Source organism: Carlito syrichta, unplaced genomic scaffold, assembly GCF_000164805.1.
Source record: "Carlito syrichta isolate Samal-C Ts95f unplaced genomic scaffold, Tarsius_syrichta-2.0.1 Scaffold72152, whole genome shotgun sequence".
In the NCBI taxonomy this organism is placed as follows: Eukaryota; Metazoa; Chordata; class Mammalia; order Primates; family Tarsiidae; genus Carlito; species Carlito syrichta.
The window spans coordinates 44,135-66,787 of NW_007016248.1; the positions used below are offsets into that span (position 1 = coordinate 44,135).

The following is a 22,653-nucleotide window of genomic DNA, read 5'->3' on the forward strand; positions in this document are numbered from 1 at the left end:
TCCTCTAGGTGGCATGATTTAGGCTGTCATTGATTCAACTGATAAATTTTTTTTCCCCCACAACCACATTAGTAGCTAGTTTCTGAACAATCAATATAACTGTGGCATTGATTAGATTTAATTGCTACAACTGGTCCAATAGCCAGATAGACCTTGCAACAGCCTGTTTTTTAATTACCCTATGTTACTTAAAATTATAAAACAAAAACTTAAATACTACAAACCTGTTATTATAATAAAGCAGCAGTCAAAATCATTTTTGTGCAGGGCTGAATTTGTGCAGGGCTGAAGTCTCTTTAGGTCACAGTGACACATTGATTTCTGGATTTATCTCTTTGGTTTATGGTAAATAGCTTGTCATTTGCTAGGAACTGCCTTAGTACTTAAAAGACACATTTAGATAAATTGAAATAATCTAAAGAGAAACCAGAGATTATAGGATTCTTGATCACAACACTTTTCAAGGTAACAGAAAATAATCCTTTCAATTATATGAAGTTAATTAACTCCTGGTGTCCTTGGTTTGTGAAACAGTTACTGTTTATTAAACAAGAGAGATCAACCTTTAAAAAAGTCAGTATTATGTGACCTGTAAGCACCAAATGACAGACAAACGTAAAACAATGTTTCTTTTTTTGTATTGGCACTAAAATGGAAAGGGGACAGAACTTGTTTCTGCCTTTGAGATGCTTTATCTATTATTTATCTTCCAAAATTTAAAAATGAATTTCTCTGGCTGACTACAGAATACATGAACTGCTTGTTAATCTCAATCATTGTATTTATCCTCTTATTCCTGTTTGTGTGGGAGACTGGTTTTCATGGAGCTTAAAATAATCTTGACCAAGCACCTCTTGGGGGCATCATTTTTGTGGCAGTGCAGGTTTATATCAGTGCTAAAATTGTGCAAGTAAGCATTTCCAAAATGTAGCTCTGATGGAGAGCTTTAGAATCTGCTACATAGGCAAAGGGGGTGATGGGGAGAGGCTTGGAAATATGTAAAATATATTATCACCATTGTAACCAGAAAAGTGAAAGTCTAATTTATGTATTCTTAAAGATTTAGGTTTTAAAGTGGCTTCATTTTAAATAGGGTAGCTATCTGGGACAGTCCTGGTTTATCCTTGTTGTCTTAATGTATTTATGAGTGGCATTCTCTTTCCTCTCAAAATGCTTGGGTTTATGTGATGAACTATGTGGTTACTCGAGTTACAAGGACTTTCAAGTCTTTAAATTTTAGCGTTTGTGGTCTATAGTCTTCAGTTGTACAAATCGACCAACTATATAGCCATGCTTTTAAAAATACTTATTATTGTATACTTAAGCTTTTACTTTTTGTTTTATTCATTTATTTTTTGAGTCAAAGTCTCACTCTGTCACCCAGGCTGGAGTGCAGTGGCAAACTTGGGACCACCACAGCCTTGACTTGCTGGGTTCAGGCAGGATCTTTCCACCTCTGCCTTCCAAGTAGACTAGAACTACAGGCATGCACCACAATGCCCGGCTAATTTTTCTTGATTTATTGTAGAGACAAGGTCTCTCCAACTTGCCCAGGCTGATCTCAAACCCCTGGGCTCAGGCAATCCTCTTGCCGCAGCCTCTCAAAGTGCTGGGATTACAAGCGTGAACTACTGCACCCAGTGCTTTTACTTTGGAAGTACTAATTTGTGAATTTTTCCTTCTATCATCGAAAATTACATTGAGGTTTTCTTTTTTATGCAATTACTATTGTCTCTTGGTTTTTGTTTTGTTGTCATTTTTTAATTTTAAGCCAATTGAGGCAGTAGAAAGTTAAAGTTTTTTGAAATATAGGTTGGTAACTTGCTAGTGGAAATTTACACATTTGGAATTTTACCCCATCTATGAAGCCCACTGAGATGATGACAAGTTCATTTAAAGACCATGCATCTTAAAAAACCTTTCCACTTTTATGGTATGTCATACCCTTTTTAATTATGAGAACATAATCAAATTTTTCTTTGTCATTTAGCTTTTCTTTTCCTTCCTCATCTTTTATTTTTACTTGACCGAAATACTTTCTCTCCCTTCTTCTCAGCTACCTGATTGAAGCTTCTTGCTTTATGTATCTGAACTGCTGCAGTGGTGGGGTAGGTAAAGTAGGAGTAGAAATTCTGTAAAGCACTGTCTTAAAAACTAAGGACAATTCTGCTGGCAGCCTCTTTTTGTCAACATTAGTATTTTATCAAGCACCTACTCATATCATTATTCTGTATGCCAACTATCACTGTATGTTTGTTTATTTATATCAGTCACTAAATGCTATCTCAGTGGATGAATTTTACCGGGGCGGGGAAACTAGAGGCTGTGCCTAATTTCCGTAGATCAACAGGGATGACATAGCCCAGGCCACTGTGAGGCTGCCTTCCAAAGAAAGACACCCCTTTTTGGAACTCTCACCAAGAGCTGGAAATGTGGAGATATGAGTGGCCAGTCAGCTAATCATAATTCCAAAGGATAAGATCATGTTCCCACAGTATATCATTAGATGTGATGAGTTTATCTCTTTCAAGCCTCACACCTACTGATAAGCTCTGCTTTTTCTTGGTCCTGTCTCTTGAATTTATCCCTTTATCTCTTACCACCTCTGATCTCTTTAAGCCCTTACTCTCCATTGTCCATTTTCCTCTGTCCATCATGGTTCCCTCCTTTTTTTCCTATCATGTCTTTCTGAGATTATATAGAAACAAAAATGGAAGTAATAATTGAATTACTTTTCATGAATAAATTACCTTTCCATCTCATTCTAAGCACATAAGTTTGTTAAGTAAGAATTTAAGTTCTTAAAAGACTTTTGGTATATTTTTATATGAAAAGGGTATTTTGGATTTATCATGTATCATTATTTGGAGAAAATGCAGTCAATTACAGGAGTTTTATGTGTTTATTTTCCCCACCTCCTGGTTTTGAATGCTTGAAACCATCTTGGGATGCTTTCAGAATGGTTAAAAATGAAGTTATTCTTTTATCAAAGTTAGAAAGGTCCTATTAGACCATAAGCTTTTGCCATAGGGGTAAAACTCCAGGACAGGGATGAGTAGTTGTGCTTTGTTTAGCCTCTTGTAGGAATTCCATATAACTTAAGTTCAGACCCATTATTGAAGAGAGAATGGCTAGTGGTTGAAACAGCTGTACCCTCTCCCTCTCTAATCTGGAAAAGAATTCCATTTGAGGGTGTTAAATAATAAGAGACCTTAATCTTGCATGTTTAACTGACCTTCGATAGTCATTTAGTGTTATATTCACCAAAAGTGTGTTTCCTCCCTTCCTCCTACAATTACTGGGGGTGGGGCAAAATAATATAATGTTTAAAGTAGTAAGCTTATGCCTGCAGAAACTGTTAGGAGGCACAACCAGAAGTCAATTCTTCTTGGGTTCTTCCCTGGCTTTTTCATTCTACTTACATTTGAGAACAAGTCTCCACTCTCTCAAAAATTATAAATTCTCACAATTTATGTTGTAAATTCTCAAAAAAAATAAATTAAAAATTATTTTAAAGTTATAAATTCCCTAACAAAAATGAGGATAGGACAAGATAATGGTAGGTAACATTTAATGAGCATGTGCTAAGTGTTATAAGTATTTTCATCAAGTGGCTGTTTTCACTATATTATATAATCTTTACAATAATCTTACGTGGTTCATACTGTTATTTATCTCCATTTCATAGTTGAAGAAACTAACAGAGCCACTGAGTAACTTGGTCACAAAGCCAGAAAGTAACAGGAATTTGAACCCAAGAACTTTTGATTCTGGAGCCAGATCTTTTAACCACTGTGTTCTGTGCCACCTTGAGGTAATCAATATGGTATATATAGTTCAAATCCCTTTTCCCGTGAAGATAGCATAGAATCCCTAGCACATAAGATCTCAACAAATTTGGTGAATGTTTTGCTTCTTAAACAGAGATGAAAAGTCCTTAATAGAGGAAAGGATTAATTTACGGAAAAGTAGCTTCTTATGAATAGGTCAGGGGTCTGCATTTCTTACTGCATTTCTGTCAGTTTTGCCCGTTACATCTTCAAAAAACTGAACACTAGAGAAGTGGATGGGACTCCTTTTCTCCTGCTTTACTCACATTACTGTACTTATCCATACCAGAAGATTTCAGCTACCCCTCCCCTGTCTTTCCCTCCTGAGCTCTGGGGAAATTAAAGTAGCCTCTTATGAATAGGTCAGGGATCTTAAGTCCAAGGGGTTCTTAAATGATCAGTGTGTTCAACTAACTCTTATGAACAAAAGTATGTATATCTATGGTGGGCAGGGGGGTGGTTGTCAGAAGAATTTGTGGCTTAAGTTGTTTCTCTTGAAGTGATGTAGGTGGACTTTTGCTGCTCTAGCCACACTCTAATCTGAAACTTCTTAACCTATGGTGCATTTGTGTCTGTACCAAGAAGGTAGTCTATGCACACTGAGCAATACTCACTGGCTTGTGAGGAAGCCGAACCTACATCCTCAGCAAAATATGGTGATAGCTAGCTCCGATAACTAGCAATATTCCAAAGCATCTTCACTCAGTAGCTCTAGTTTGTAGCTCCTGATCTGTGTTCTGTACTTGCTCAGGTGTAGTAATGTTCACTTTTTGTCCTTTCTGTAGAGTGCTTACCCATATCAGAAGACTTCAGAAACCCCTCCCTTGTCTTCCCCTCCTGGGCTTTGGGGAAATTAAAGTAGCCTCTTATGAATAGGTCAGGGGTCTACATTTCTTACTACAGTTCTTAAATTGAAATTAAACTGAATTATTCACAAGTGGATTGCAATAATTCTTTTATTCCAGAGTTTTTCAATGTGTGTTAATAGCAGGAAAAAAGTCCTTATTTAAGGGAATTCAGAAAATGCTGGGTTAAGAGAGTTAAAAAGTTTTCTGCAGGATTCTCAGAGCCTCTAACATGATGATGGAAGTTATGAATCTGTAAGAGGGCAGTAGAGTACCCAGAATCTCCCAAACTTCTTTGACCCTAGAATCCCTGTTTGTCAGAACATATTCTGGAACAAATATTTCTTAGAAGTACATTGTGGGTAAGAACATAGACAATGGGTTCTGATCGCAGAATCCAGCTCTACCACTTGCTGTGGTCTTGAGCAAAGTACATGGCTTTTCTGTACCTCAGGCTCCTCATCTGCAAAATGTGTGTAAAGTAAACCCTACTTTATGAGGTTATTGTGAAGAATGAATCTCTATGCATTTATATAGTGTACTATATGTTAGCTGTTGTTATTATTACTATTTATTCAGCCCTCTACTAATGATATGGTCCCCATATACATCTAAAGTGTAAATTCCAAAAGTTATAGGAAGTTACTTTTCATAAGGAACTTTCTGAACTAGGGAACATCTGAACTAGGAAATAATATAGAGACCTTGAATTTTGGGGCAAAACTCAACAGAGTTTCCAGTTTAAATCATCTGTCTAGCCAGTATGGCTACAGAGTCATGCTGAAATGAAAATGTTGACTTTGAGTAACTAAAGATAAAATAAAAGAAAAAGGGAAAATTGAACAGTGGTAAGAATTGTTCTTGTATTCTAATTTGGACTTGGCTGAAATAGAAAATGTCAAGTTATGAGTAGTGTATAGCAGTAGACATCAAACACCTAAAATTCCAGCTTCCTGTATTAATATTGTGGAAAGAATGAAGTTGGTTGATAATGTTTAGCCTAGGAAGGAGGTGAAGAGAAAGCCATACAAGAACCGGCTTAGGCAGCAAATTATAAAAGTGACACTTCACTAAACCGTAAAGACCAACCAATATACCTGTTCTTTAGGTAGAAAAGATAGATCTGTTTTCTAACAGTTCCCAGTCAAGCAGAGAACAAGTTTGTATAAAAAAACAAACTCATAAAATAAGCTCTGGAATGGCAACCTGTTGTGGAATCCCAGTAAATTTAAAAGGTAGGACATGAATCTTAGACTGGAAGGAGGGCACGTCTTTAATACTGGTCGGACCCTCAATGGACTGGTGCTCCCTCCCATAGCGGGGTGTGTGTGTGTGTATGCACAGTAATCCAGGAAGGAAGACTCATTCTAGTGAGAATGAGTGATTCGATTTGGGAGGTTGTGAGTGAGGCGCACTGAGTAAAACAGGAGACTTGATTGTCCTTCAACAGACCTGTCCACAGTGACTATAGATTAAAGTAAATACTGTAAATCATTGTTGTCAGGGCGCACATTCCACCTTCCTCCTCCCTTCCTCACAGGCGTCCTCATTTCCACACCCCCTCAACGCTTCGGGGAGAGCTCGTGGTCTAAGTAGCGAGAGGACTTCTGACTGTAATCCTAGCACGTCACTTTGTTGAAGGCAAACACGTGGTTCAGTGAGAACTTATAAATCTCTCCTCCCCGGCAAGATCGTGATGTTATCTGCTGGCAGCGGAAGGTTCGCTCCGAGCGGAGCTCCAGGAGCTCCCGACAAGAGGGAGACTGATAGGGATAGAGAAAGAGAGAGCGAGCCAGAGCGCAAGTGGAAGAGGCAGGGGAGAGAGATGGAGAACATTAGCATAACGGTCTAGGGAGTCTTTCGGGAACTCACCGAGGGGTTGCTCGGCTGCAGAAAGGAGAAAGAAAGAGAGGGTCTATTACAGGGGGCAAGTACCTACCTACCCTAAGCGAGCAAGTCCCTGTGGGGGAGAAACCAGGAGAGACTGGGAAAGGGTGGGAGTCCAAGGGATCCCCTACGCAACACCATCAGGAATAAAAGTTCCCAGCCAGCGCGTCCCAAGGGCTGCCGCTGTGTTCCGCTGGAGGTGAAGGCAGAGGCGGCGGCAGCGGCGGCTGATCGTCTGCGGCCGGGTTGGTGTCTGCAGCGAGAGAAGGAGGGAGCTGGAGGCTGGACGCGTTTGCAAGCGGCGGCGGCGGCGGCGGCGGCGGCAACGTGGAGTAACCCAGCCGAGCGGCGCGCGCCGGCCGAGGTGTAGGCCACAGCGCGCGGCTCCCGGAGCAGGATCCTCGCCGCCTCGGCAGCTCTGCGGACCCTGCAGCACCCGGCCGCGTCCAGAGCGCCGTGCGAAGCGCACCCGCCTCCCCGCGACCCGCTGGGCTCGCCCCCAGCGCGCGCACACGCGCGCACTCACACGCGCACACACACACGTGTGCGCTTCTCGGCTCCGGAGCTGCTGCTGCTCCTGCTCTCATCGCCGCAGTGGAAGGCTGGGCCGAACCTCTCCTTCTTTAAATATATAAATTGCAGCCCGGGTCAGCTTGGCGGCCCCCCTTCCAGCGCTCTCGGCGCCCCTCCCGTCAGTTCGCCAGCTGCCAGCCCTGGGACCTTTTCATCTCTTCCCTTTTGGCTGGAGGAGCCGAGTTCAGATCCGCCACTCCGCACCCGAGACTGACACACTGAACTCCATTTCCTCCTCTTAAATTTATTTCTGCCTAATAGCCACTCGTTTCTTTTTTTTCTTTTTTTTTTTCCTCCCATCTCGTTGCTCCAAGAAATTTTTTTCTTACTCCCTAAAGTCAGGGTTCCCCCTGCCCACCCCGTATTAATATTTCCACTTTGGGAACTACTTGTCTTTTCTTTTTAAAAGAAATTCAAGCAAGATACGTTTTTCTATTGGGCATTGACTCTTGATTGTTTGCAACAGTTTCACATTAAAAACAAACAAAAAACCCAATCAACTCTCTTATCAGTACTTTGAGAATTGTTATTTTCTTTTTTTTTTTCCTTGCCTTTTTTTTTTTTTTAAGAAAAAAACCACTTTTCCCCCACTTTAAAAAAAAATGCACTACTGTGTGCTGAGCGCTTTTCTGATCCTGCATCTGGTCACGGTCGCGCTCAGCCTGTCTACCTGCAGCACACTCGACATGGACCAGTTCATGCGCAAGAGGATCGAGGCCATCCGCGGGCAGATCCTGAGCAAGCTGAAGCTCACCAGCCCCCCAGAAGACTACCCCGAGCCCGAGGAAGTCCCCCCGGAGGTGATCTCCATCTACAACAGCACCAGGGACTTGCTCCAGGAGAAGGCGAGCCGGAGGGCGGCCGCCTGCGAACGCGAGAGGAGCGACGAGGAATACTACGCCAAGGAGGTCTACAAAATAGACATGCCACCCTTCTTCCCCTCCGAAAGTAAGTACTGATTTTCGCTTCCATCCCCCGAGGTTCAGCGCTGCCCGGTGCTCTCAAAGCCGCATCGGCTCCCGGGATACCCTTCCCTCTCCCGGGTCCCGTTCGCCATCTGCCAGTTCTCCCGTCCTCCGCCCCATCCACCTCTCCAGTTGTGTGCTTGAGACCGTCAGGCTTTCAAAGTTCACTTTCTACTTTATTTTCTCCATCTCTCCCTTCCCCCAACGCCTCCGTCCTTTATAAGGAATTATTCTCTTTTTTCTTCCCTGGAATTCTTTTACTCGGTCGCCAGCGAGGAGTCAGCCCTCCTCTGTCAAGCGAGAGGCGCTCCCCAGGGCAGAGTTAAACTGAGTAATCTTGATAGGTTTGTTTTCTTTGCTCCCATTGGCGTGGAGCGCGCCGAGCTGGTGCACGAAGGGTTAAAAAAAGTGGCTCAAAACTAGCCTCTCCGGAAGGCGCCCCCTTTCCGTGCTGACCTATCAGCTTGTTCCCTAAGGCTTCTCTATTGTCTCTAGCTCCCCTAAAAACGTCAGCATCGCCGAGACAAATCCCCAGTTGGAGACCCCTAGAGAAACAATACTTGATGCTATTGCCATCTCTAGGCGTTTAACTACCCAGAGATGAGATCCTGTAACCACAACCCCTGTTGCTTTCACCTGGAGTCATAGGAGTGGTAGAAAAGACAATTTCGTTTCTGACTGGGTTTGAAAAGGTTCTAGTTCAGAATCCACCCAAACCTGCCTTCTTAAAATCTTCTGTGTAGCAGATGATTTTTCTTAGGGATTTGTTGTTGATATTTTTTAACCTTGAGCTGTGTGCTTCTCCTGCCTTTTGACAGGCTTCCTGTAGTTACTTCAATGCATTCCTAATACTCAGATATAGTAGAAGACAGCCGAGGTTTTTCTTTCTTTCTTTTTTTTTAAAAAACTGCCTTCTCCAAGAACAGTGTCCTCAAAACCAACTGGCATACAGTAGCAATGGGAGTGAGTGATTTACTGTAGAGCTCTTTGGGGGGAAGGGAAGAGGACAGAGTGTAGAATTATTTGAGTTCTTTAAAATAAATTTTTTAAAAAAGGAAAGAAGCAGCAGCATCCACTGGTACCTGAGAGGGTTAAATACCAGGAAGAAGAAGAAAAAGAAAAGAAAAACGCTTTAACATTTGTGTATTCCAAATCCCAAGTCATAAACTTTTCATTGGTTGCTCATTTCTCTCCTCCCCTTTCCATGCCCTATACACTTGCTGGCTGCCTTTGCAGTCTCTGTGTCTTGCCTAAATAGATAATACATCTTGGTAATTTTATCCTAGAGGTTCTAATTGCAGGGTGGTGCTTTACTTTTTTAATATTTATTTTTAGTTTGACACATCCTAGCTATGTGACATGCCGTGTCTTGTACTTGATGGTCTCAGAATGTCAGCCCATGTCTTAACCCCAGCCTTCCTGGCGACCTTTATTTTGCTGCGGTGTCTCCTCTTCTTATTCAATGGCAGAACAGATGCAGGGAATTCTGGCAAGCGGGATGATTTTACTATTGTAATTATGGCACTATCCACAACAGTGGTGATAAATACACCCCACCCTGGCTATACCCCTAGGGGAGTAAAGCTTTCTGTCTGGGGTGGAGCCAAGGAGATGTTAGGAAAGAAAGTTTGTTGTAATTAGTCCAAAACCATTGAGATAGAGCAAGGAGTTGAGTCAATTTGCTTTCTCTAGCACGTGCATTTGTTTTACTGGTATTTGGACAGACAGGCAAGTATGTTATGTACAGCCTGAATAACTCCATCCTTCAGTGTTACAGGTGAAATCTCTAATAAACTGTCAGCGTATAGCACAGACATTAGATCTTATCTCATTATTGTACAGGTGTGGAGAAAGCAAGTAACCCAAGAGGGCATGAATTCTTTGTTCACTCAAGCACACTTCAGTCTCCAAAGCTGAGATGGTCCAACTCAGGGTCATGGTCATAAACAAATTGGAAAAATCCATAAATTATTAGGAAGACTTCAAGGTATGGTATCTAAAGTCATTGTGTGGATTCTTCTCTCCCTTTCACCCACAGCTGACAAATAAATTAAAACCTCTGATAAGTCAAGGATAAAAGAATTTATGACCAGTTTTTATACTTAGAATACAGTCTTTAAGAAGCTCATATTCTGTATGGAAGCTTAGAAGCACAGAGCTATACATATTAATAGCAGGTTTGATACTACTGTGCAAGGACTGTGGGTAATTTTATAGAAAGTAGGTTAACTGATTTTCCAGCACTTTCTAGTTATATTGGAATATAGCAAACCCTTCCAAAAAAAAAAAAAAAGGAAGAAAAGAAAGAAAACATATTTTTAAAACTCAAATTGAAAGTACAGCATTGGCTTATATACCAACTTTCCCTCTTTAGGACTTTTCTGCTTAACTTTTAACTCGGCTGTCATTGAAGTGGATATGGGGAGGGAGTGTGGCTGTCATTTCTTGCAGTGAATCCGGTGAGGGTCATAAGCCTGAGAGATGAAGGCATGGGAAAGATCACTGGTTCATTTTTTACCACCAACTTATTAGTGTTCAGGGAGTGACTTCAGCTCAAGTATTACAAATATGCTCTAATTATACTCAATGAGCTATATATCATTACAGATGGCTGATAGCCCTTTGTGGGACATTTTATAAAGTTCAGACTAAATATTTTTAGCAATGTGGAGATTCAAAAGTAAAAATATAAGAGATATTGTATATGCCCTCAGGCATATTTTGTCTTAAATATTATCCTTGGCCAAGTGTACTATATAAATACAGTAAATATGAATAGAACTGGCCAGGTGCCAATCTCCTAGGATGAATTTTAGTCATGAATGTATTTATGGGATATAAATAATACTGTGTCAACATTTAAAGAAGGGGCTTGATTAGTTTTGAATTTATTCATATTGATCTTTTCACGTGCTGTTAGTTTAAGGCTCAAAGTAGAATTTTGCTAAGGTTTACCGATAGTTTGCCCACTGGGAATTAGTTGACTTCTAGTAGTTTAACAATCCATTTCAAGTTCAAGGCACATTGATTCAAAAGACGCTGCACAAAGTTTTAGACAGTTAGAAAGAGTGATTCCATGAAATATAGGAAGAATCTAAACACTTGAATGTAAAATCTATAGAGGCTTGGACAATCAACAGAGGCAAGAAGTTTCATTTTCTTTCTTTTCTTTCCCTTTTCATTGTAATAAATCGCCAAATGTTGTGGTTTTAACCCTGAGGTTTTTTATACACTCCTGCTTCCCTAGCCCCTCACCAGAACATTTGGCAATGTCCGGAGACATTTTCGGTTATCATGACTGAGGGTGGAGGGATGCTACTAGCATTTAGAGGGCAGAAGCTAGGGATACTTCTAACTATACTATAATGCACAGGGCAACCCCCCCCCACCATCAAATAATTATTTAACCCAAAATGTCAATAATAATAACCAGGTAGCCCTGGTATTTATTTGAAGTTAGTAGTACCATTTAAAAAGTAATCACAAGCATGAAGTTGTTTATGATCAAAGAATATTAAATGAGAGCATTGAATAGGAAGATAACTAGAGAGTTATCTTAATTAAATGGAGGTGAATTAGGCCATTTTGTTTGCTGTACACTTTATTTTTGTGATCTTAAAGCAGCTAAATTGGAGACATCAAAAAGTGGTGGTGTTGAGCCATCCTTTAGTAACTTCAGTCAGCAGCAGTGTGATGTTAGGACAGAGAAAAAAGCAGTGAGGAATTATCATGGATTTTCCTTGCAAGGAAAATAAGCAGTCTGTGTTAATGAAGAGTGGAATCTCCAAGCCAGGCAACTGAAGAAAGTAAATAATCCTGTTGGTTTATTCTACCATATTGAATTAGTTGAACTAAAATATACAGCCTGAAAAATCACAATGAGGTTTCCTTTGTAATTGTTTCACATAAATGTTAAACATTTAATACCAAGCAATCTCCTTTCCTATTTCCTCTGTAATTTTCCAAGTGAAATTGAGGAATGTAGAATGAATACCATTTACACTATGGTTTTGGGCAATGTGACTTACTTAGCATTCAATTCATGAATATGTCTTTCTATATATTAGTTGCTTGTTTATTGGCCAGTTGCCCAATGAAGGAAAATATTAGCAGTTGCTGGAACATAGTAGTATTTTTGCCTTATGTAGTATTTTTACTGTATTTTTTAGGATTATCTATGTGTGTTTGTATGTGGATGTATGAAAGAGACAGACAGAAAAAGGGAGGGAGCAGCAAAGACAGACTTGAACCCCTTGACTTCCAGAATGATTGAGTTAATAATATGCAACAGACCAAACTTTAATTCTTCCTTTTTTATTGCATCATTGCTTATACTAACTCTAGTGCCTAATTGTGGTTACATTTAAGTTAGGCCACATACTCCTCTTTCAGGATTTCCTCTTTTTTACTTTTCAAAGACTAGAAAAACCTCTCAAAGAAATATACTGTTTATAACGGAAGCAGTTGGGTAGTCTTTGTTGCCAAGTGAGGCCAGCCTGCTTTATGCCTCCCCTGAGGAGACCCACCTGACGGAGGCTGGGCTTTGCAAAGGTTGAGGGGGGCAGGCAGGACTGAAGAAAGGGGGTGAGGGGCGGGGGGCTCTCCATGTCTCCACAGCGACCCCTGCGGGCTACTCAAGGAGCTGCAGTTTTTGAATCATGACTTCTCCCTGGTGAAAAGACGTTGATGTAACCTAGTCGCAGTATCTTTCATATAAAGATATGAAAGAATGACAGATTATTTTTCCTAGAGGAAACTGAGATGTGAAAATAGGGCTAATGACTCACTGTTGAGCCCACATCAAATCTGGGTTAGAACCAAGGAGGTCACTGACTCCCAGGCCTTCGCCCAGAGATTACAACACACTTCAGGCTGCATTTTTAGAAGGTTCAGAAAAATAGAGGGGAGGAGCTGGGCTCTGGGAGAGGGGTGTGGGCCCACCACGGGGGTGAGACTCTGACACACCACCACTCCCAGCTCCCATTATAGGTTCAGGAGTAAGGTGAGCGGCAAACAAGAGACTGCATAGAAGAACTCTGGAAAAAGCCCTTTCAGCTATCTTGATGTAGCATTTCCGGTACTGACGGGCTCCTGGAGAGAGGGTTTGGATTTGCCAGATGTGCTTGCTCTACTTAGGCAGCCCTTCTGCTTGAGGGTGTATTCCACTCTGCAGATTCTACACAGCTTGATGAAATGTGGCTCTGAGCGAGATAAACAAATGTTTCCATTGTCATTTCAAAAGCATATGGTGTGCTTTCATTTTAAAAAAAATATTCTTTAAACAATGAGAGATTTTAACCTGGGAATTCAATGATCTCCAGGTATTTTATTTTAAATTTAATAACAGTGTTAGGGATTCTTTGGTGGACTTGTTTAGACTGAAAAGTTGGCTTTCATCATTTGTTTCGAAGGAATTTGCATCATGCCTCAATCACAAGCTGCTTTTAGTGCCTGTTTGTTTTGTTTCTTTTCTAAACTCTGATATCCAGAAGTGGGTGTTTAACTGCACTGCACTCTCACCAACCTTGCTTCCTGGATTGGCTTGGTGGCCTTGACCCTGAATAAAACTGCCCCTTGACCTCTTCTTTACTATCTCTGAAGTACCATCTAGTGCTGCATTGTCAAGGAATATTTGCAGGTAGTGTGGTTGAATGCTCACACATTATGTTTTCATTCAATACTCTGCTGAATTTGTGGGTGACAGCAGTTTCTTAACTTAACGAGGCCTCAGTTCCTTCACTTATAAAGATGAAGAAAATAGCACCAACTTCCTAAGGTTATAAAGGCTTGACAATGACCTGTGTGAGGAAGCACCCGATATGGCTGCTCTGGCACTGAGTAGGCCTTCTATGCATGACAGCAAGCATTTATTGAGTCTCAAACACCCTTGACTTGAAGGCATATCATTATTTTATAAGCCTCTCCAGTTAACTGTGATGTGCCACTGATTATAAGAAAGAGTCTGGATTTGAGAGGTATGAAAATATGATTATCAGTGATGTCCTGAGAACCCCTTCCACTCTCCTGGGATGTCTTGGGACCTCCATACCATTCATTACTTTGTAATTCCACCCAATGGATCTATTTCCCTTGCTCCTCGGGTGGTCTCTGCCATTCCAGGCAGGGATGGGTTGGTGCTGGGAACAGAGAGTTACAGGACTGGTAATTCACCATGTCTGGCACTAGCTAGTCCTCATGTGAGAAGGCCCTGAGAGTTTAGGCTTCTTAGGCTCAGACTTTTCAGGATCTGTCCTCTCCTCTTGCTTAGTCTCTCCTCTGACTAAATCCTTGCATGAAAACTGCACTCCAGTCACATCACATTCTGCTTTTACCCAAATGGGCCATTCATTCTTTTGTCTCTGGGCCTTCATTTATGCTGTTTCTTCCACTTGGAGATCTATCTTTTGACACCTTTAAGAATTCGTTCAGGCTTAGTCAGATGCCCCTTCCTAAGACATTTTCCCAGTCCTATTTAATTAGCTCTTCCTTTGTACACTCACTGTACTGAATGTTTATCTCTATCTCTGCCGCTTTTCTTTTGCTGTTGGTAAAATCTAACTCTGTTCTGGGCTGTCTTTTTCATTGCTCTGTATATTTCCTCAGAACAGAAACTGAGGCTAACTTATCTATATTCTTACAGAACCCAGTACGTTGTATTTGCTCAGTGTACATTTTACAAATGAATGAGCGTTCTCTTTAGAGAATAAGGTTGAACTGCAGGAAGAAGGATCAGTGAGGCCAAAGTGGTATCAGGACTGGGAGACTTGGAGAGCCGAGATCTCCACACTTTAATTATCAGGGAAAATGTTCCTGATGGATCATATCACTGTGCTAAAGACAACAGGAGCCTTCTCCTAATCATACATTTCCTGTTTCCAGTCTTTCAGGTGATAGTGATAATCATGGTGATAGTGACGATGAGGAAAGCTCACCTTTACTGGGTGCTTATGTGCCAAACATTTTACATGTATGTACTCTTTAACCCTCTCCAGCAATCCTAGGAAGTCGGTACTAATACCTATTTTCCCTTTGACATCTGAGGACATGGAGACAGCTGTTTTTATCAGTGATGTCTTACGGGAATAAGACTTTCTCCACTGATAATAAAGGTCCTAAAATGGAACCCATGAAATAGAGGGCATGACTTTTCTTGCCCTCTTGATAAATTATATAGTGCATCTGTGAGAGAATGGCAACTCTCCTCTCTTATCAAGATTCACATTCACAAAGTCTTAATTCTTTTTCTAGGAAAGGAAATATACTTATGAAGCCTTGCACACAACCTTGGGTCATTTTTCTTGCCTCTAATACATTCAGCTTTTAACTCTGTAGTTGTTTAGTGTTTTAAAAATGTGATTTAACAAGCACTTGGTTTTGGATTTCAACTGTAACAGTTTTCTTCACAAATATTTTATACATTTGATTGATAGGGCATTCCTTTTGTTTCTTTTTTGTTTATTTGTTTGTTTGTTTGAGATGGAGTCTCACTATGTTGCCCAGGCTGGTCTTGAACTCCTGGGCTCAAGTGATCCTCTTGATTCAGCCTCCCAAAGTGCTGGGATTGCAGGTGTGAGCCTGGCCTCCTCTTGTTTCTTTTAGAGAATTAATTTATTTTGGAAGGCAAAATGGTGTTGTACAATGAGCATGGACTTTGGAGAAAGGCAGACCAATAAAGTAAAGGAAGGAGAATAAATAAAAGAAAATTGCACCAAAGGAATCTCAGGCTGAAAGGGAAGCGGTAGCATCAAAGACAAGAAGTCCTATTTCAGGCCTATGGCAATTGTTAAAAAATGGTCCTGTTTTGGTTAGTGAGTTGGCTCTCTCAATGCAAGTTATTAAAACTGCCTCGTTGACATTCCTACTGAATTCAAATCTTGGCTCTGCTGTTATTGGCTTTGTGGTTGGGTTTGAAACACCTTCACTTAACCCAACCTCTATTTCTTCATTTGTAAAAATGAAGAAAATAACACCTGCTTTCTAGAGGCTATAAAGAATGGTGTATATGAGAAAGTCCCTAATGTAACTGTTTCTGGCAGTTAGTCAACCTTCTTTGCACAGCAGCTATTATTCATTGAATCTCAGGCACCCTTGACTTTAAGCTGTGACATTATTTTATGTACCACTGACAGAGAAATATCACTGCCAGTTAATTACAACATGCCATTGTTTATAAGAGAGGATCTAGATTTTTAAAATTAACTTATTTATTTTTGAGTTAGAATCTCACTCTGTTGCCCAGGCAGGAGTGTAGTGGCACAATCATGGCTCATTGCAGCCTCTACCTCCTGGACTCAGACAATCCTTCTACCTCAGCTCCCTGAGTAGCTGAGACTACAGGCGCATGTCACCACACCTGGCTCATGTTTTTGTTTTTCTGTAGAAGTCTTGCTGTGTTGCCTAGGCTGGTATCAATCTCCTGAACTCAAGCAACCCCCCTGTCTTGGCCTCCCAAAGTGTTGGGATTACAGGTGTGAGCCACCATACCCGGCCTAGATTTTAAAGACACTAAAATATAAAAACTCTATAGAATCAGTGAAGTAAAAAAAATTGTAGAATGAAAGAATAGCAGTCTGTGTGCACATAGCACAGAATGTTATACTGGAAGCATCTGGAAAATAAAATTAGGTGGAAGCATGACATCTGTCCTCAGAAACCTTTTCTGTTTAGTAAATGTCAGGAGCCTCCAACTGGTGATCTCCACCTGTGGAAACAAGAGCAGAAGTTCCATGTAACATATTCCTCTCAACCAGAGAGTCCTGGAAATCAAAAACTTCCAGGTTTGACTTTTTTTTTTTTTTTGGAGTTGGAGTCTCACTCTGTCGCCCAGACTGGAGTGCAGTGGCCGCTTCCGGCCACCGCAGCCTCAACCTGCTGGGCTCCAGCGATCCTTCCGCCTCAGCCTTCCGAGTAGCCGGAATTACAGGCATGTGCTACCATGCCCGGCTGATTTTTTGATTTATTGTAGAGATGAGGTCTCGCTGCCCAGGTGGGTCTCGAACCCACGGGCTCAGGCAATCCACTCACCTCAGCCTCCCAAAGCCGCAGGCTCAGGCAATCCGCTCACCTCAGCCTCCCAAAGGCGTGGGATTACAGGCTGAGCCACCGAGCCCGGCTTTTTTTTTTTTTTTTTGTATCTCAAGATGTTACCAGTTGTTTCAAAGAGTATATACATTTTTAGGGGAAAAATGTTTATTTGGATTGATCTCTCTGAATGTGCGTGTGAGTCACATAGTACTTTTCTCTTTGTCTTTCTGAGTCACAAAGTCTAAAATCAAACAGAAGAGGGGATGTAGATAATAAGGCTAACATGCAGAGGGGGCTTCTGTGTCATGTGCTTCTGGGGCTGGGTCCACCCTCTCATCACAGGGGTCCTATCTCTCTTCACCTTCCCCAGAGAGTCTCTGTTGATCAAGATGCCAGGACTTTTGGAGTCAAGGCTGAAGCAGGTCAGGCAGCCATGGTTACACTCAGTTAGACCTCATTTCACCTCCATAACCAAGCACTGGCCACAGCAGCCTCTTAGCTGTCAGACAATTCTTTAAAAAAAAAAAAAAAAAAGAGACTTTAGCAATGGAATGACATTGCAGAGTAGAAGTCTCAGAGGAAGTTGGATGAGATGAAGGGGAAGGGCTGGCCAGCAGTCACTGCAAAGTTTTTGAGTAGAAAAGAAAACTTGGGTGGTGCTGTCAGAGAGAATCCACACTACAGCCTTGGGCAGTTGTTCACAGTGTAAGACATTCTTTCAGCAAGTTAGCATCCTGGCTTTCCTGGGGCAACCTGGTAACGTCACTTCATTTGTGTGGAAAAACATTGCTGCCGAAGAGGAACTGAGTTTATTGACTTTAGTGTCTGTTAGAAGGAGGAAAATCTTCATGGTACTGAGAAACCTATCCTCTGTGAGCCAGGACCATCCCTTCATTCTCCCAAATGAACATTTGGATTTGTTATTGCCTGATAAGTCAGAAATGTTTGGCTTAGATGTTCATTTAACCACAGTGACTTGAAGAACTTAAGGCAAATGGAAAATGCATTCTGGATGTTGCAAAGCCCAGACCTTCTGGAAATAGTTTGAAAGTATTTCCATCCCTCCACAGGCAACTGTTTTTCCTACACTAGCATGTGCCACACATCTCTGTACACAGGAAGAGTGTCTCTGTTCCCTCAGGCCTTTCTAGATACCTGCATGTTGATAATGATGAAGCAAGTTATTTCTAAGAAGAGACACTGTGTTTCTAAAGAAAAGTCATGGAGCAGCTATTTGAGAATAAGACTGCTCTTTTGGAGTTGTTTGTTTCAGGAAATACTATAGCATCTTTTTGGTCTCCTGAAAGAAAAAGAAAAATATTGTGACTTTGACCTTGGCTCCATTTGTTTTTTCTATCTAACCCACACCTTGCTGACAAATACCAACATCTGTCTTGACAAGCTAGTTCACAAATAACTATTCATTCATAACTTTAGGCTGTTGTAAGAATCCTTATTTATTACTTCATCTTGTGAACAAGAATGCAAAGTTTAGTTTCGAGAAAGACACTGAAATGATCACAAGTCCACTGGTCTTTGTATATCTCTCTATCTGAAAAAGATTACTATGTACTTTTTAGTGGATTTTAAGAACACTAATCTATTTACTGTTGCCAAAACATAAATGGAAATTTTCTGGGAAATATAATTTAATTTTTAAGTTTTGGATTAATTTCAGTGTTGGTGATTTCAGTGCTTCGGGGATCATCTGTCTACACCAGCTGTAGCAGTAACATTGTCATTCCTTCCATATGGAGGTTTCTTTTTTATGTGGTCATTTATTTCCCTATCTATTGGCTTAATCTCATTTTCACTTTTGCTTTGACATTTTAATGCCAATGCAACTGAAGTCTTTTCTACTTGCTTTATAAAGAACTCTTGTAATTAAGCTGCTGGCTCAAAAAGTCCAACAAATGGTGGAGGACTTAGTCTGATTGTACCTTAGAAGGAGAAAGAAACAAACACAGACTGAGGACATTTCTTTGCAAAGGATAATTTGGTCAAGGAACTGTACCCTCTTAGGTTTGCCTGGATTTTCCATGGGCAGATATTTCTACATCCAAGCTCATCCCTTGACATTTTGGGCTCTTCAGGTTAAGGAGAGGGAGACAAGGTAAGAAGCATGCCAGACCTCTTGACTTTTACCTGGAAGTAGCTGGGAGAACCAAAACTGAATTATAGTCATCACCTCAGGCTCTGAAGCAACATCTCATCTTTAGATAGTTGTTAAACTCCACTACCCTAGGTTGCTGGTATCTATCTTTACCCTGTTTTCTATCTGAGACATCTTAAGGCATTTTTAAAAAATCAAAGCTGATTTGAATAGTAATTTAGTCAGTTATTTATCTTCTTCATAGTGTTAAGCCTTAGGTTGTTAAATGTGTAACTAAAGTTTTTGGTCAGATCCATGAACTAGCCCTGAACTGCCTCTCTTTTACCTACTAATCTTACGCATTCTCCATAGAATGAGGTGACTGGCGCTAGTTTGTCTTGGAGAGAGATGTATTTCAGAAGAATTCCACTGTCAGAAAATATCACCATCAATGGTGAAACTATGTGTGTAAAGTCATGTCTAATTTTATTAACTCTCTGTCACAAGTACTTGGATTCTAGAAAGAGGGTCTTGATACAAGCTGACCCCGAATCATTATACATTTGGATCAGTTTGCCCTTTCTCAGTAACATTTCCTGGGAATTCTCTAAGAAGAGTAGAAACTCATTGTGGCTAGTGTTGGGAGGAATAATTGTTCCCACTTATGGGATTGCTTTATCACAAGAGAATATGCTTTACATGTTTGTTTGGAGCGGCTAGAGGGATTGGGGTAGGACTTTTTTGATATGGAGTTTAGTTCTACGTTTCCTTCTAATGACATCTAATTCTGCTTAAGATATCATTGCAACAAGAATGACTTTATCTGTATCCTATAGACACTTCCATACTACACAAAATCACTACTTACTCAGAACAAATAATCCTTATGAGAGGATAATTTTTTCCTTGACCCACCTGGTTGGATTGTTTTGCAGTCTAATGAAACTGTGTAAGACTTATCTATTCTGCAAGTCACAAAGACCTGTACCAATGGTTCTCAAAAATTACTATAAAAAAGAATTCCCTATAGTACTTTTGTAAATGTAGATTCCCAAGCCTTCGTTCCCCAGCCCATTTGGATTATTAGTCAGATCCAGAAACCTGTATCATGACAAGAAGGCCAGGTGATTCTCATGCAGGTGGTTCAGAAACATACTCTAGAAACATGTATTTTTTGTTGTATTGCTTTATTTCTTAGCTTTGTCACCACAGGCATAAAAATGAACTCCAACACTTTTATAGTTAACTTCATGGTTTAGTTATTTTGTAAATTACTCATACAAAATTTTAATTCCAGGCCAGTTTCTGTCTTATGACTTGTGACCCATCGTCCCCATTATAAGTTAGTGAGTGCCTAGGTTCTTCTAAAAAATATTGTTTCTAAGACTGTGAATGTCTCAGATTTTTATGTCTTATATTTTACAGAGTATGCCCCCATATATCCAAAGCCTCACTGTAGAAATAAAGTGTATCCATACTACTGTGCCACTTCAATCAAGTAGATTCTTGATTACTTAAAAAAACTAAGGGCTGATTTCCATAACCTGCGTAATCACTATTAGCATCCTCATATCTCCATCCAATTCATGATCTTAATTTCTCAGATACTGGATCAGCACCAGAGCTCCCTGACCTTTGGCCCTGCTTAAAAACAAAAAAGAAACGGAAGACAAGAAAGGATTTTAATACTGCAACTTTATAGCACAGTGCAAATAAACCAAAGGTGCATACTTGAGGACTGCATGCTGGAAAATGCAACTGACAATAATTACCTCACCTTGTTCCCCACAGACTTCCTAAGCATGTGCTTATAGAAGATCTGGGGTAATTTCAGGGATCTGAATTGTTTAATAAAATTATCCCTCTTCTGTACCACTGCGTACCACTGGCCTGAAGAAGGTGCTGTTTCCCAGGAAAAGGACTTAGATCCCCCCAAGAAATGCATAGGGCCATAGTTTGAAGAAAATGTATCGCTAACCAAGTGACTTACTCTGCATATTCAGCCTTTCTCTTATTATATTCCTTGAGATTTTTATTTAAGATAACTTTCAGCATCTTTTTTTAAAGGTTAGATAGGAATGAGAAAACTTTGTTTGACTTGCTAATCTTGTGACAAACAGTTTATATCCAGTGTAGCTTCCTGTCTTCACTGACTGGTTATATGAGAGAATTTTCTTCCTGCAAGACTGTGGAGAAGGCTCTAAAAATAAACAACATGGTTGCTTATTGGTGGAAGCATATGTGAGCAGATGTCAGCTGGAAACAGCATATGGTGGCAACATGATAGCAGCATGTTCTTATAGAAGCTCGGGTGATGGGTCTTCGTCTTCCATGACACACCAGCCATTCCGAGCCCCATATCTTAATTCAAGAGTGTTCTGATTAGAAAGTGCAAACCATACCCTCATGAATCCATTCCTTCACCATTAGAAGGTGAGAAAAATCTATGACTGGGATCTTGTTAGGGGGCTGAATGTTGGAGACGGTAAGTTCCAGGGTATGGGAAAAGCTTTTACTATCCATTTTAAAATAAGAGGCACAAATCTGGCAAAAAATTGAGAGAGGAATCCATAAGGCCCTAGTCTTTGTCTAAAGAAGTTTTTAAGTCAGGTCTGAATTGTGAAAGTGTTACTTCTAGAAGATATGCCCTATATGAATAGAAGGTACATAGATTCTACATTTACATAAAAAGTGAGAAAAGGATTATATTTATGCCAGGTGTAGAAGGCAGTCAGGGCTTCTTTTAATCACATAAGTTAGATAACAGATTACATTCCTTGATTACCTTTTTATCTGCCAGTCTCTTTTAAATATATCATCTCAATTCAATTTTATATAAACCCTCAGGGTTAGCATTATGTCTTTCCCATCTACACAGAGGCTTGAGTTAACTCAGGGGCTTGTTCAAGGATTCACAGGAAATCAAAGAAAAGGAGTTTTAATCCATATTTTCTCCTGGAAAAATCCTGTATTTATTGACCCAGTTGCATTTAGAAAAGACTCGGAACACTCAGCAATATTTTTTTCTTCAATTTGGGTATTTTTTTGGTATATTTTCTTTTCTAAAAATACGGTGGGTAATATACAAATTGGATTGCTGTTGCATTCAAGAAAATGAAGTTCAAAATTTCTGGACATAATAACTATCATGGAAGATATGTTTAATCTATTTCAAAGAGCTCTAGCTTTTAAAACTGCAGCCACGTAACCCACACCGATATACACTTATATTTTTGACTCATTCGAGAAGAAGTTTTCATATGCAAGTTAGAAATGATGACAGGTGGTTTTAAGAACTCTAAGATCTAGCCCAGCCAAATGAAAAACAACATTTTATTCTTAATTGGTAGGCTGTCTTTTGTCAAAGGAGGTCAAGGCCTTTCTTATTCATCTTAATGTAAATCAAGGTATTTATTTTACCATTTCAGTGTATAAAT

At 40.3% G+C, this 22,653-nt stretch overlaps 1 protein-coding gene across 2 annotated transcripts in view; it reads left to right on the forward strand.

Moving 5' to 3' along the window:
- Positions 1-7,077: 7,077 nt before the first annotated feature.
- Positions 7,078-22,653, forward strand: part of TGFB2 (transforming growth factor beta 2) — an 83,887-nt gene continuing 68,311 nt past the window's right edge. For both annotated transcript variants that reach the window (XM_008052850.2, XM_008052856.2), the window contains exon 1: positions 7,078-8,083. In XM_008052850.2, the coding sequence (XP_008051041.1) occupies positions 7,738-8,083 (346 nt within the window). In that variant the 5' untranslated portion in view covers positions 7,078-7,737. The remainder of the gene's footprint in view (positions 8,084-22,653) is intronic.